This window comes from Durio zibethinus, chromosome 2 (assembly GCF_047325235.1).
Source record: "Durio zibethinus cultivar Kanyao isolate XHJ-2024 chromosome 2, ASM4732523v1, whole genome shotgun sequence".
NCBI classification, from domain to species: Eukaryota; Viridiplantae; Streptophyta; class Magnoliopsida; order Malvales; family Malvaceae; genus Durio; species Durio zibethinus.
In genome coordinates, this window is record NC_143163.1 from 33,705,663 (window position 1) to 33,722,147 (window position 16,485).

General features: G+C 29.5%; 1 protein-coding gene across 4 annotated transcripts; it reads left to right on the forward strand.

The window, feature by feature from the left end:
- The first annotated feature begins 367 nt into the window (after positions 1 to 367).
- LOC111317929 (E3 ubiquitin-protein ligase RGLG5-like) lies at positions 368 to 5,370 on the forward strand. Of its 4 annotated transcripts, none has more exons than XM_022920462.2 (13): positions 368 to 503; positions 1,251 to 1,539; positions 2,205 to 2,289; positions 2,374 to 2,514; positions 2,594 to 2,707; positions 2,808 to 2,905; positions 3,565 to 3,644; positions 3,719 to 3,824; positions 3,922 to 4,049; positions 4,149 to 4,416; positions 4,530 to 4,586; positions 4,698 to 4,802; positions 4,902 to 5,370. In XM_022920462.2, the coding sequence occupies exons 2-12, from the start codon at positions 1,318 to 1,320 to the stop codon at positions 4,776 to 4,778; spliced, it is 1,380 nt and encodes a 459-aa protein (XP_022776197.2). In that variant the 5' UTR covers positions 368 to 503; positions 1,251 to 1,317; the 3' UTR covers positions 4,779 to 4,802; positions 4,902 to 5,370. The 4 variants fall into 4 exon arrangements, with proteins under 4 accessions (XP_022776197.2, XP_022776198.2, XP_089608652.1 ...); XM_022920463.2 differs by lacking the exon at positions 368 to 503 and adding an exon at positions 706 to 1,139; XM_089752526.1 differs by lacking the exon at positions 368 to 503 and adding an exon at positions 767 to 789.
- Positions 5,371 to 16,485: the final 11,115 nt, after the last annotated feature.

Genomic DNA, 16,485 nt, shown 5'->3' on the forward strand with positions numbered 1-16,485 from the left:
TATGATCGATGAAGATGTTTGTGTTTTAAGCTGTGTTTTTTCAGTGGTGAAAACATGTCGCTTTCCAACAACGTGGCGACAAACCTTTGTATCTTAAGTTACCATCGCAAACCTTAATCTAGACCAACATCTTTGAGGTAATAAATCGATGGACGGGATTCCAAAAAAACCATTGACTCTAACTCAAAAGTCATCAACTGCATTGGAACTTTCGTCGCAAATGCACTTGGAAAAGACACGTTTATAGTTGTAGTCCCATGTGCTGCCGCACCCTCCCCCCACCAAACTTGCTGACCTTTCAATTTCACCCCCATCCAAGCCAACAATTTCATTGATAATGAAAGGGAATTCTTCTCATAAACTGTCAGCTCAACCATTTGTTTCTGTTTCTTGTAGCATTATTGTATCTTTCATATCGATTATATGAAGTGTCTTGCGATTTTCTGGGTTGTGGAAAATATATATATATTCCACTTTTTCTTTCACCAGTACTAGAACTACAGGTAAAACGTTTGATCATTGTTTATTCATCTTTCTTTCTTTTTTTTTTACCAAATAACTTTTTACTTCTCAATGAAGACAAGGAACCAGAATCCAAGGGTCGTTGTGCAATGTTAAATTCGCTTTGATGCCTTAGAATTGTAGCCATTCTGGTAGAATATGCTTTGCGTATAGATAAATATACTAGTAATAATTGATGAATGCATCGATTGAAACGGAAAAGTGACCAAAGGAATTGCAGTTGACTCCTTTGTTAAATTGTAATTGTGGGGTTTTCTTGCTGCTGAGGTTACGTATATGAATGATCATATATATCACTTTCTTTCTTTATCTTTGATGACATTTGGGTTAAAAATTTCTTTCATTTTTTGAATATAAAATACTTATCTATAGTCTTTTCTTGCGTGTTCATCTCTGAAAAACCCACTTATAATTTCTTCTCCTTTTTGTCTTTTCTTGGAGCGTCTAATTATCGAATCTCTACTTGTATAGGATTTTTTTTAATTAACCATTTGCAAAAAACTTTCCAATGGTCGGTACCTTTGAACTGGTCACTACCAGCAGCCTTTCTGCAATTTGTCAAAGTCTTTTTTTTTATATCAGTAATTTTCCATGGAAATTTCGTTTATCTGGATCAGGTATATTAGGGAGCAAGATTTTGAGCATATTCAATCAATTAGCAGCCATCTTTTCCTATAAAAATGACTAGCTGGCAATGATATTAATGATGGACTTTGTTTGGTTTGCAGGAAGAGATCAGTTTTTCTGTCAGTGAACTCTTGGAGTAGGTTAATTTGTTAAATTATTATTTTGGTTATGGGAAGCAAAAGCTCGAAGGAGTCTAGTGGAAGAAGGTACCCAACAAGCAGGTCAGGTGGTTCAGATGCATGGAGTCAAGAAAATTCTTATCATACGCAACAACATCATTATGTTCCACATCCCTCCTATAATTATGGATCACAACCGCCGCAGCATGCTCGTAAGAGTATGGAGAGGAAATACTCAAGGATAGCTGATAACTACCAAACTTTGGACCAGGTTAGCTTGTTGTTGCTGCAATTCTTTTGAGTTTTTATCTGTTCTATTTTGATTTTGGTTAATATGAAAAGGGTGTATGATAATTAGGAATATTTGTCTAAAATGAAAATGATAAACATGAACGTTTGCTGCAATTCTGTTCTGTTTTGTCATCTAACGTAACATGGCTGTCAAACACATAAAACTAACATAGACTTGTGGAAAATTGTTGTTTTTGAACTATTTGGATAGGAAAACAGATCGTTCCTCTCTACTTTTGCTGTCAGCTATATTGCAATTGGAAGTAATTTGAGCGTTTCAGTCTAGACTCTAGATAGATTATGTATCAATGAAAAAAGGGTATCTGGATGAACTGCTAAAATTCAATTGGAGTGCCTGATAAGAACTGGAAAAGGATCAGCTATGGTTTTCATTTTGGAGGATTAAATTAATTGACAACAACAGTGTATTGTCTATCTGCTTTTTGACAAATATGGCAGTTGTTTAAGTTGCTTTTTGCCAAATTCCCTAATTATTCTTCTGCCCGTATGTGGTTGCTTCAATCATTCAGTTATTGCCTTAAAATTCGCCTGTCATGTAATATTTATTTATCTATGGAGAACAGTTCATGCTTCAAAAAATTATAAAGTTTATGGCATGTTCAGTAACAAAATTGCTAATCACAGGTTACTGCTGCCCTTGCACAAGCTGGCCTTGAGTCCTCTAACCTTATCGTTGGTATTGATTTCACAAAGAGCAATGAATGGACAGGTATTACTTATTAATTCCACCCGACGCCTATAACTTTTTCAAATGACCTGCAATACACCATACTCAACTTCCATGGAAAACCAGGTGCCAGGTCATTCAACCGCCGAAGCTTGCATCACATTGGGAATGGTCAAAATCCCTATGAACAAGCTATATCAATTATTGGACAGAGCTTATCTGCTTTTGATGAGGATAACTTAATTCCCTGTTATGGATTTGGAGATGGTAAAGTTCATTGAAAGTGTTTTCATACTATTCTACATTAATTTGATTGTAAGGTGATATTCACTTCATATATCTTCAGCATCAACACATGATCAAGATGTCTTCAGTTTCTATCCGGATGAGAGATTTTGCAATGGATTTGAGGAGGTGCTTGCACGATATAGAGAAATTGTTCCCCAACTTCGACTTGCAGGTGCCTGATTTTATTTGATCCATTGGTTAATTCTAGTTATACACGTCTTGAAGTTGAATCTGTTGGTTCTGATCGCAACTGCTTTATTTGCTTATGGCAGGACCAACATCGTTTGCGCCCATCATTGAAATGGCCATGACTATCGTCGAGCAAAGTGGTGGTCAATACCATGTTTTGCTGATAATTGCTGATGGACAGGTATTTCACAACATTCACTGAAGTCTGAACTTCTAGAGATTATTTCAGTTTTTATAGCATATAGAAGAAAAGTACTAATAATTTTTATGACTCAATATTAAGTCAGGAAATATTTTATTGACAATACTTTCTTGATATGTATACTTTGAAAGTACAGATGTTAGTCAACATCAGAAGGAATGGCTTGTATATTTTTACAACCACATCAAGTCTGGAAATAGACGGCTAGATTTCTGTTGTCTACGACATGATACTAGCAAAGAAAACGAAAACTGATATTTAACTTGGGTACTATCTAAACATTCAATAGGATAAAAATGGTGAAAAATGATCCATGTAATATCCACATATGCAATTGAAAGCTGCTTCTACTGCCAGTCTTGATAAGGTAACTCACTTCAGGCAATTTACAGAAAAAAAAAAAAAAAAAAAAAAAACTAAAAGAAACATCCATTTGATATAGGGTCTCTATCTCTCATTCTCTCTGAAGCTGGATAGAGTATACTTATTCTGATATTGATTGGAATAAGAAGTGTCTATAAAAGATAGAACTTTGATTTTACTCTTATGATGAATCATCTATATTACAGCTGATTCTGCACATATGGGAGGAGTCTAGATCTTAGTTTTCCAACACTTTTGTCTCATGTATGTTGTAGGTGACTAGAAGTGTTGATACACAGAATGGTCAGCTTAGCCCCCAAGAGCAAAGGACAATTGATGCAATTGTAAAAGCAAGGTAATTGTCATTAACTTGCTACTTGTTTTAGATTGCATAGCACCATATATCCTCACATGGCCATTCGGTTGCAGTGAATTCCCCTTGTCAATTGTCCTAGTTGGGGTTGGTGACGGACCTTGGGACATGATGAGGGAGTTTGATGATAACATCCCTGCTCGTGCCTTTGACAATTTTCAGGTGAACAAATTTTCCAGTCTCTTGTAATTGTTGAAAACTGTAATTTTCTACTGTTTTTGAATGTTCTTACTGGTTAAAAGCACTTTTATCTTGCTAGTTTGTGAACTCCACAGAGATTATGTCAAAGAATATGGATTCATCCAGAATGCAGGCAGAATTTGCTCTTTCAGCTTTGATGGAAATACCTTCTCAATATAAAGCAACAATTGAGCTTGGATTATTGGGGTAGTTATTGAATTTGTTATCGAGTGCTGTTGCGTGTTCATTTCTTTAACTGCTAGTTATGTATGATTAATTTCTACTTGTTTTCTTTAATTAATAAAGAAGAAGGAAGGGAAATACTTCAGAGAGAGTTCCTCTTCCTCCTCCCATTTATGGTGCCTCTTCTTTCAACACCTCAAAGCCTTATTCTCGCTCAAGCAGTTTTCAGAAGAATGCATCTCCCTATTCTCGCTCAAGCAGTTTTCAGCAGAATCCGTCTCCCTATTCTCGCTCTAGCAGTTTTCAGCAAAATGAACCTCCTTATTCTGGATATGATACCGCAGCTGACACAGCCACAGGCCCATCTTCAAGCTCCCTTTATGATCATCAGGTATGCTGACCATTCCTTTGAAATCACATAGTTGTTACTAGCATTATCATTTTCTACTACTTATTGTAAGGTAATAAACCTTTGTTTCCCCTTTACTCTTGCAAACTTGACAGGTTTGCCCCATTTGTCTTGGTAATCCCAAGGACATGGCCTTTGGTTGCGGACATCAGGTTAATTAGCTTCTCTGTTTTCCATTGCTCTTTTCAGGTCATAATCCATGTAAGGAGTACTGATATCATATGTTCTCTTTCCTCTTTTTTTGTTATTCTTCAATTTAACAGACTTGCTGCGACTGTGGAGAAGACCTCCAACTCTGCCCCATATGTCGGAGCACTATCCAGACTCGAATCAGGCTTTATTGATTAGCCTTCCTAATCACATTTTTGGTATGGCAACAGCTCAATTGAGTATTCAATTTCCAAAAGCAATAAAGGGTTAGCCTATTGATGAGCTTTATCACATACTAACAGACGTAATATATACAGGGGAGGGCTATATCTCACCTGATGCATCGCTCTGGGGTGGGAATGAAGTTGCAATCACCAGCTAGACTGTGCTGCTAGCTTGATGGATGTTAAAATATTTGGCATTATATGACTTAACAATTTAAAGCTGTAAAGTGAGAAGTAAGGGAACACGGCCAAAATAGGGCTCTTGCTACATTGAAGGCTTTGCAGATAACAAATACTTTGGGAATGGGGCTTAGAAGAGGATGAGAATTTTACCCCGTCAAAGCGATTAATGAACATAATCCTTTGTCGAATCAGTAGTTGAATAGGCTGAGATCCTTATAATTTTTTTTTTTTGGCCTCTTGGTTTGTGTCTTCACATCACGGATAAATTAGGGCTTGTGAACTGAATAAAAACTCTGTGAAAAGTCCTTGTCTTGACAATCAAAATGTGAGCAAGAAGAATGATGACTGGCAACAATATCCATCTATTTTTTTCCAATCATATTTATGGTATACTTTCTAAGGAGAAAAAAAGGGCCAAAAATATGGTACTGACACTAAAGTTGAAAATTAAATTTCTACCATTTTCTCCCAGATAGAAATGCATATTTATATGGATTTAGAAACAAAATCGGTACGTTGGACACTAGAATCAAGGACAGGGTTCTTCCGAATGACCGCAGGAACTTGGATCAAGACTTAAAGCAGCAAAACCTGTATTATTATGTAATTTTTTATCTTAACCCTTTTCTTTCACAAGATTTGTGTATAATAATAATATTAATAATTCAACATCATATAACCACCACGGGAAGTTTCTTTCTGGGAAGGCAGTTTCAACCAACTCTTAACGAAAGACATACAACAAAAAATTTCTCAGCTCAATCAATTAGTAGTAATATCTGCTTGGTTGATGATACAAGTCTTGAGTCGGGCACCATGACACTTGATGACAGAGAACTTTGCAAAGCCCTTCCTTCTGGTACTTGCAGGAACTTCTTATCATCTAAGTAAAACTGAATCTCAGCCGTAATAGGCGTCAACTGTGGATCTTCTAGGGCTCTCAAGGCACTGAGAAAGTTCTCAGGTATGATGTTCAGCACCTTCATGAACTGAGATTTGTGTTCTCTGAAGAGAGCAAGGCCTGCCATCTGTAAAATAATAGATCTATTCTTAACCCAACGGAAATATGTATCTCCACTAAGCAAGCAAGGTCTGATGGAGTAGTGTTTAATAGTTTAGAATGCTGAATTTTGGCCCTTTCAGACACCATTTAGGTTCTCTAAAATATGGATGGCCAAAGAAGAGTTAATTCCAAAGCAACTTTTTCATGCATGTTCCACTATCAGTGATTGCTGTTACGATGAAAAAGTAAATTGATATCAACTTACTTGCAGAAATGTATTCAATGCCACGTCAGTATAAATATTGACAGAGTGCATGTAGGAATATGGCAATATATTTGAAAATCTTTGTATGCTTATGTCTATTTCCCATCAAATAAGTGAAAAACACAAAAATTATTATATTATAATTTGTATCAATATATCAAATATACATATATATATATTTGTTTTTATCAAACTCATATAATTTTTACTAAAATTTTAAATAATGACAATTTTAAATTTCGTATCGTTTTCAACTTAGCAAGGCATGCCCAACCTTCCTTGGACCATGAACATTTTGGCAACCTGCAACCTCTGGGTTAGCTGGTTCCTTGACTCATGACCCCACAACTAGAAAGGACATGAACATCTACATCTATTACTAAGTTGGAGCTTAGTTACTCATTAACAATTAGATAACTGAATTTGGAGCTTAGTTAAGTTAATTAATGATAACATCCAGTAAGTCATATAATTCAAATTTCTATACTTACAATCTTTTATGCTGTGTAAGATTATGCGCCTACTATGTGCCATAAAAACAATTAGATATCTGAACCAATGCCCCATACTGCCATACAGCTTCATGTAAGATTCCAACCGTTTCAAATAATCCTTGCTTCTTTTAATCTTCGCATCGTCCTTTCGGGCATCCAATAGCCTTCCGATAAGCCTCTTTGGATTCAAATGCTGACTGAAATAGCATATTACTACTTAGAAATTAGAACCCATACAACAACAGCAGCAGCAGCTGGAGCAAGAAGAACAGAACCCCAATCTTTTCAGGGATTTATAAATCTAAAACCCTAACAATTCAATCGGGAGATGAAAAATAAGAGTAAAATCCTAGAACCCCCAGTCTTTTCGAATTCTCAAAGCGAACGCCAAAGCCGATTTCATTTCACAGTAAAATTTAACGACATTTCCTTCTTTTCATTCCAGTGCCGGTTTACAGCGTCATTTTCTTCCTGACTGGTATGGATCGGATTCGGATGATCGATGGATCCACATTATGGATAAAACCTATGGGCTTGAAGCCTTTGAACGCATATGTATCCAAATTTAATTAGGCCGGGCCGCTTCTAACACTTCCAAAATTGCGGATAATTAATGAATAAAAATTAAAAATGAAAATGGAAAAGAAAGAAAAAAAAAATGCCAACATGCATTTATTCATTTTAATGTTCCGTTTAACTGATTCTTTTACTATTTTTTTTTTTGGGATCACAATAGATAGTAAATAAACTGATATCTATCATTATTTGATTTGTTTATATTAGATTTGGATAGTAATAAATAAATAATTAATGAATTTGAATAAAAAAATTATTATTCATAATAAATTTGGAGCAGATAAGGATAATATCTTTTTTATATTTAATATTCGAATTCATTTAAATTTTAATAAATAATAATGTATATTCAAATTCGTATTTTCATTGTTACCTATTTGTATATATAAAATATATAAAATTTTATATTTGTAGAAGATTTCAGATTTTAAAAAATTACTTTTATTTATTATTAATTAAAAATGAACTTAAAATTTAAATTAAATTCTTATTTATTTTATATTTTGATAAAAAATTTAAATAAATCGATATTTTAACAGATTCAAATATTTTAATAAATAGTGTTTATTTAAATAGATTTGAATTTAAATAATAATATTATATTTAAATAGATATTTAAACGAATTCAAATATTATAAATATTAAATAAACTCAGATATGAATATTTTAAAAATAATGGATATTTGCTCCGTTGTCATTTTTTTCTTTTTACATTTGTCAATCAAAAGTGAAAAACAAAAAAAAAAAGTAATTTAAAATAAATAACAAAAAACAAAATGCAAAAGCATCTATTAGCCAAAAAAATTCCATTTTTTCTATCCAAAATTCCCGGCCTCTCTTAAAATGGCACAAGTATTATTAAATAAAACTTCAATTATGTTTCATTCTTTATCTCTTAATTTATCGCATGTAAGTTGATTAAAATGAATTGTTTGTTTTAATTTTTTTTATTAATTGTTATTTGTTAAGCATATAATCTAACATCAATTAGTTATAGATGAAATGATTCAATTCAAATATAACATTATAAGAAATTCAAAACTTAACAAATGTGAGATAATATTATTTTAATAAGCTCTATCATATGTAAACAAAGACGAAAACTTATTACATAATTGAGTTGAAAGGGGTAACATGCATGAGTAACAAGTACAAAAAAACATAATATGAATTTTTATATCATGTTAAATATTTAATTTAAAATTAATTAATTATAGATGAAGATGTCTAAATTAAATATAAAATCACAATAAAATCAGAACTTAAATATATGAGTAATAAATGTTAGTAATAAAAGAGTTTGATTTGGAATAAGATGGTGACAAATTTATAAATTTTAAATAAAATTTTTATTATAGATGATTGAATTTTCCCCAAGATAAATTTTTTTGATCTAATGGTAAAATGGGTTTTTGTACTCATAAACAAGATTGAAGGAAGTAAAATAAAAAAAAAAATTTTAAAAAGGACTAACAAAGGTCACCCAAAAGTACCTTACAGTCCGGACATGATAATCTCTTTTACCCTAAAGTAAAATAATGTAGGTGGAAGTGCAAAAGTGGGAATTTTTTATTCTGTTTAGGCTTTTACGAATTAATCTCTTTCAAAAATGTAAATTATGTATCCCATTACTTGGCGTGTTACCAACAACAACAACAGAGTGAATGCAAGGTCCAATAGTACATGCTAAACGCAGAAGTGAACCAGATTTCCATGAAACAATCATTTTATCAACCAATCTTTCTTTTCTTGACTGGAAATATCGTCCCGTCGGTGCATGTTACTATTTATAGGCTTAATTGCGTGAATAACTAATATAGTTTGGACAGATCAAACTCTTGCTTTATGGTTCCGCCAAATCCACATGCTGCATACCAATTTTCACGTCATTGGCCATTGAATACGCCATTTATTGTCTTGTTGTTTTGGGGAAAAAAGAAATTATATACTAAAAATTTTATCGAAGTCTAATTTGAAGTGCATGTGAGTATTATGGTCAAATTATACAACAGATATTTGTATTTTAGTTAAATGATAGAATTAATTCTTTTATCTTAATATATTTAAATTATATTTTTATATTTATTTAATTATCAAATTTAATCAAATTATTAACTGTTCAATTTTTTTTTCGTTAAAATTAATAATTTAACATTTGATTTTTTGACGTGACATTTTTATTTATGTGGTTGGTGACTTTGTTAGCGTACAAAGTTCACATGAAAATAATGATGATGTGATTAAATTTTTTAATATATCATCAATTTTTACGTCAACTTTTTTTAAATTATATAACTTATTTATATATTTTGGTTAAATAGTAAAATTAGTCATTCTATTTTAGTGTGTATTTAAATTTGATCCTTATATATTAATTAATTATCGAAGTTAAAATTTGACCTAAATTAACATACAAAACATAAATTATTAATTCGGCCTGGCATTTTTTTTATATTTAGATAATTTTTTTTTGATATTTGAATTATTAATTGGATTTAATTTAACAAATTGGGTTAATTTCAAATTATATTATAAACCTAATATAAACTAAATTATATCTTTTCTTTTATCTTTTATTTATTTATTTTGATTTTTTCATTTTTTGTTAATTTCTATTTTTAATGTTTTTTAAATATAAAAATAAAAAATAGATAAAAAATAAAAAAACTTTAAAAATGACATAAATGTAAAAGTTAGATCAAGAAACCTATAATCAACGAACTTAGATACACAATTAACAATAAAAGCAATTCAAGCCATTCTATTTTTTTCAAAAAATTTTTTGATATTAAATTGGTTCCGAATTTCACCTCAACATTGGGTTCTAAAATCATTTTTGGATCAATTGAGTTTAATTGTAAAATTAGATTTTAAGCCCAAATTTAAAAGTCCAAAAGTATTTTATTTGTTATTATTTATTTATTTTTATTGTTTAGTTAGTGAAAGTCAAAAAGTCAAAGTTAAAAAAAGCAAAAAAAAAAAAAGGGAAATTGAAATTTGAAAAAGAAAGAAAAGTATGAAAATATTTTTGGAAAGATTGATTTGGAAAAATTTTAAGAATTAAACAGCAATCGATTTTTGAGTAATAATGGTTTTTGGATTTTTTAGATAAATTTTGTTTATGATCATTAAATTTTTCAATAATTGGTTACTAAAAATCTTATTGAAATATAGGTTTGTTGAATGAGACTTATAAAAAAAAGTAAGAAGCAAATAAGGATAAAAGGGGAGAAAAAAGAAATTTAAAAAAATAATTTTTTTGTTTTTTTATAATAGATTGAAATGATGTCGTTTTAGAAGATGGATTTGTTGCAATCACGTGTTAACTCATATATTGACTCTGTTTATAACTTGACTTATTTGTATTGATAAGTTTTTTTGTCTTTTATTTTAGTTTTTTTTTACTTATTTCAAGTTAAATTTTAAATTCGATAATTAATTGATATACAGAGATCAAATTTGAACACATATTATGGTAGAAAGCCTAATTTCGCCATTTAACAAAAGTACATGGATAACCCATGCAATTTGAGAAAAGTTGGTGTGAACAAAATGATGACATGTCAAAAATTTTTGCCACGTCATTATTTTTGACCATGTAGACCTTACACATAAGATTGCTATATAAAAAAAATCAAAATGCAATGTCATAAATTTTAACAAAAAAAGTTTGAACCATTAACAATTTGACTAAATTCAATAATTAAATGTAATATAAGGATCCAATTTAAACATATTAAGATAAAATGATTAATTCCACCATTTAATTAGAGCACAGATATCTGTTGCATAATTTGATCTAAGTATTATTTATTTCACTATAATATTTCTTAACTTAAAAAGTTAGTTAATCCTTGTTTTAATAAAAATAGAAATTTTAACGCAATGAGAATTAATTTGGATGTTTTTGGCTAAAATGCTTAATGAGTTCTTAAATTTTAAAATTTTTAATTAAAACCCCATATATACTCATTTTATTCACTACCATATATACCATATATACCATAATATATACATTTTCAAAATTTTATTACAGCTTATAAAAATTTTAATACTTTTCACTTAAGTCTAATAAGTGTGTGAAATAAACATATAAAATCATTGCATACAACATTGTCTTTTTTTCTGAAATTAATTCTTATTCTTTATTATATTAAATAAATCACTATTCTTTGATTTTTATCCAAAACTCGCAATGTTCACTAAAAACGGTTATCAATATCGTGTGATCTTAATTATCGTTTACCAATTCATATCTTTCTATACAACGATGATGTATGTAGCTTTTTTGATGCAGTAAAATTGATCGAGTAGGAAATTTTACCGTTCAAAACATAGATAATTATAGTTAGGTAACAATTTTGTTATGTTAAAAGTCGTGTCATCTGTCACAAATGAGAAAGATGCAAACTACTTATGCCATTAAGGATCATGAGATATCTTTCTGTCAACTTAAGAACGAATTTGGGTAAAAATCATAAAGTAAGATTTTTGTAAAATACAATAAAGAATACGAGATTTTTTGTCAACAGCTATTTTATTCGTTTATAGATTATTGGTCACTTAATCTTAGTAATCAAATTAAAATTTTAATAATCTCAAACACAAAAAAATATAAAATTTTCTAAAAAAAATTGGATTATCGAGTATTTTAGTAATATATATTTTTTATTGTCTTATAAGTGGTATATGATTATATTGCTAATTATAACACCCTTTTCTACTTATTTTTCTAATCACTTATTTATAGAGGTGTTCATAATTTAATTAAAATCAAATTAACCGATCGAATTGAATTAATTTGATTAATTAGTAGATCACTAAATTAATTTTGATTAATTATTGAAATAATTTTATTTTATTTTTTATTTTTTATTAATTCGATTTAATAATCAAATTAACTGATACATAACAAAACCCTATATAAAATTGGGCTAAATGTATAAAAAAAATCCTTGAATTATAATTACAAAATCATCCACTTCTTTAGTTTTTTTATTGTAATCAATCAATTTTTTTAACATTTATTTGCATTCAATTAAATCTTTATTTGGATGAAAAGTTAACACCATTAATTTTTTTGTAAACTAAGATAAAATTTCATATAATATCAATCAAATAGATAAAAATTTACCATGTGACATAATTAATATACGTGAAAACAAATAAAGTAAATTTTTTTTTTTTCATCTCTATTTTCTCTCCTATCCCTTTAAGATCCCTTTAAAGTTCAATTGACTATAATTCAAGGATTGATTGATTCAATTTTTCAACGTGATTAAATTTTGTCCAATTAATAATTCAATTGAATTGAAATAGAAAATTAAGGGCTTGATTTATTGCAATAGCATATTAAAAACTTAAATGATTACTGAATTATAATTTAAGGGCATTTTTTATCCTTCAACCATAAAACTAAAGTATATAAAATGAATCATTTTATTTTATAAGTTGTTATAGTTTTCAGCTTAATGTTTTGTTATTGAAAATTTTACATGAAGATTTTATTTAATTTTTTTTTAAATATAAAAATTTAAAATATAATTTAATTTGAATGCATTTTATTATTCGATTAACTGAAAAATTAATTAAAATTTGGTCGTTTCACTTTTAAAATTAAAAATTTTGATTTGATTAATAAAAATAAAATAAACTAATTCAATTAATTCAATTTTAAATAATTTAATGTAAAAATAATAGAACTAATTAAATGAACACTCCTACTTATATATATATATGGTGAGGTTGTCACCGTATAACTAAATTAGAACTTACAAAAATATTTAACTTTTTTGGTGAAAGAAACAATTACCACTATGTATTAATTAATATATGGTCAATAGCAATAATAATACACCTTGAGAAGTATAGAGTTTACCGTTAACACATTTTCCGTAAAAAGGAAAATCTGTATTTAATTTGAATGCTCGTTTTATAAAATTATTAAAAAAAATTAACACCACATATCACTTTCAATAAAGATCATACACGCAAAGATTTAACGTTTGGAATTGGAACTATGTGTTTAATAATCATTCTCCTCCCTCCCCTCCTCTACTTAACATTGTTTTATACGCACTGAACCTTTTTTGAAAAGAAAGCCTAGTTTTTCCATTCACCTAGCTCTTACAATCTCAAATTATCAAATAAGCACCGAGCAAAAGTATAATAAAATAGTTAATAATTATGTGATTTATTAATAGAATATTAAAATTTTAAATTTAATGATAAGGATTTGATTTATGATAAATTTAAGTATAATATATATATATATATATATATGCGAGTGTGAATTCAAAATTTAATTTGATTGATTATTACTGTAATAACGTATAGATCCGTGAACCTACCACTAGACATGAATGAAAGGGAGTTGTCATCAATCTTTTTTGGTTAGATATAATTGGTCACCTGATTGAAACTAATTTACAAAACAAAATTAGATTCAGAAGTCTGTTACGTATGAAAAATATTGTAGTACCTCCACAAGGCCCATCCCAAGGATGGTATCAGTTTGATTTCGAATTATCCAAACCTTGATCATTTTTATGATTTACCAAATAATTTAACATTAAATTATTAATTTTATTACATAAAGAAAATAGTAAAACCTCAAAATTTTTTTATATTTTTTATTATTTTGACAACATTATTTAGAAATGTTTTTTTTATTTTTTTATATTTTTTCTTTTTTGAAAAAGGATATATTTTTTTATTATTTTTCTATTTTTTAAAAAATATCAGTGGTAGAAATATTTTTTTGCTTTTTTAAAAATAAAACAAAAAAATAACAAAAATGGGTTAAAAATAAAATAAAATAAAATCAAAAAATAAAAATAAAATAAAAAAGGAAAAACCTGTGATGGAGTCGGGTCAGAGCGCGGGTTAACACGCAGGTCATTAGGTTTGCGTGCGGATCCTAACTTACCTAAAATAGTGTCATTCTGGAGCAGTATAGAAAGCACCATTTCGTATTTTTCTTCAGAAATCCCAGAGCCTTTCTCTCTCTAGCCAAAAAACCTCTGTCTTTTCTCTAAAAAGTTTCACCGAGAACTTCAATTGGGATCGAAAAATCCATCAATTTCTAGAAAAGTTGCCAAAAAAATCAACCAAAATTTGGAAAACCATCGGTTTCTGGGAACTTGGTCGTAATGTGATTGAAAAATTCAACCAGTCGTCGGAAACTTCATCGAAAAATTTATACTTTGTTGAAAAATTCAACCAAACCAAAAAAATTTGAAAAAAATCCAAAAAAATCTAGAAAACCTCCTAGTCAATTCTAAATCCTCCCCGAACCTTCTATAACCTCAAATTCACCTTCAAAAAACCCATAATTACGCCTAGTACCATAAATTAAACCATAAAATCCCAAGATCAAATTTCAGAACCCTTTTTGTCTAAAATTTTTCAGACCTTCTTTCAATAATTTTTTCTCTATTTATTGTGTTCTTTGTTGTTAGAATGAATCCAATTTATAAATAGCTTTTAGGAGTAATTTTAGGAATCGAACAGAATCAATCCCAGGCTTGAATCCTGGGATTGCATTCTGTCCAACATGATTTCTGGTCCAAAATTTTAACAATTTTCTACTGATATGATTTGGCATTGAAGGTTTGACTTAGTAGGATTCTGATTCTGATTTTATTTCTGCTCACATGTGAATTAGAACAGAAAATGAAAGAAGGAAAAAAAGAAGAAAAAAATAAAAATATAATAAAAATAAAAAATATAATAATAATAATAATAATAATAATAATGATGATGATGATGATGATGATGATGATGATGATACTAATACTATACTATAATATATACAAAAAAGAAAAAAAAAGTAAAATATAAATAAAAAAATGTAAAGGAAATTGGCCCAATCAAACTCGGACATAGGTAGGCCTAATCGGGCTTGTACTTTAAATGTAATTTGGTCCAACCCCAAACGGGCCCAAACACAAAATAGGTGTTTACAGTTACCCTTATTTGCATACCTTTACTAGACAGGGATGTTGTAAATACCTAAACACATATTCTATCCAAATCAAATCAGAAATGATTCATGAATATGAAAAATGATCTGGATTAAGCCAAGATCCAATGCTGGGACGAACTTATAGGTCAAGATGAAAGACAATTGAGTCGAGGTCAAAAATTACCAGGATACAATCATGAATCATGAAAATAATCTAGACTAAGCCAAGATCAAGTGATCGGGCTAAAATCATGAGTCAAAATAAAACGATCAGGACCAAATCGAGGTAAAAAATAGATGATCAGTATGAAATCACGAATCATAAAAAATTATCTAAACTGAGCCAAGATTAAGTGATCTGGATGAAATCACTATTCAAAATAAAACGACCAGGATCGAGTTAAGGTAAAAAATAGATGACTGGGATGAAACCATGAATCATAAAAAATGATCTGGATTCAACCAAGATCAAGTAATCGAGATGAAATCACTAGTCAAAATAAAGCGATCATGATTGAATCGGGGTTAAAATAGATGATCGAGATGAAACCACGAATCATCAGAGATGATCTGGACTGAGCCAAGATCAAGTGATCGGGATGAAATCATGAGTCAAAATGAAGTGACCATGATCGAGTCAAGGTCGAGAATAAATGATCGGGATAAAATCATAAATCATAAGAAATGATATGAACTGAGGCAAGATCAAGTGACTGAGATGAAACCACTAGTCAAAATAAAGCGACCAGGATCGAGTCAAGGTCAAAGATGAATGACCGAGATGATGTCGTGAGTTCAAGAAAGTGAATTTTGCTCTAAATCCAAAGATTCACAATTTGGACATTCAAAAAAGTTGAAAGATCCCAACATCCCAATTTTAAAAAAATCGTAAAGATTTAATCTTTGTAAAGGTTTTCAGATTTACAAGAATGAAAGGTTTGCAAGATTTCAAACTTCATAGAGATTCTAGATTCACAAAGGTTTCAGGTTAGCAAGGACTTTCAGATTCGTAAGATTCTAAGTTTCGTAAAGGTTTTAGATTCACAAAGATGCAAGGTTCGTAAAGACTTTCAGATTTGCAAGAAAGAAAGATTCACAAGATTCTAAGTTTCGCAAAGGTGCAAGGTTCGTAAAAATTTTCTGATTTGCAAGAAAAAAAGATTTGCAAGATTTCAAGTTTAGTAAAGGTG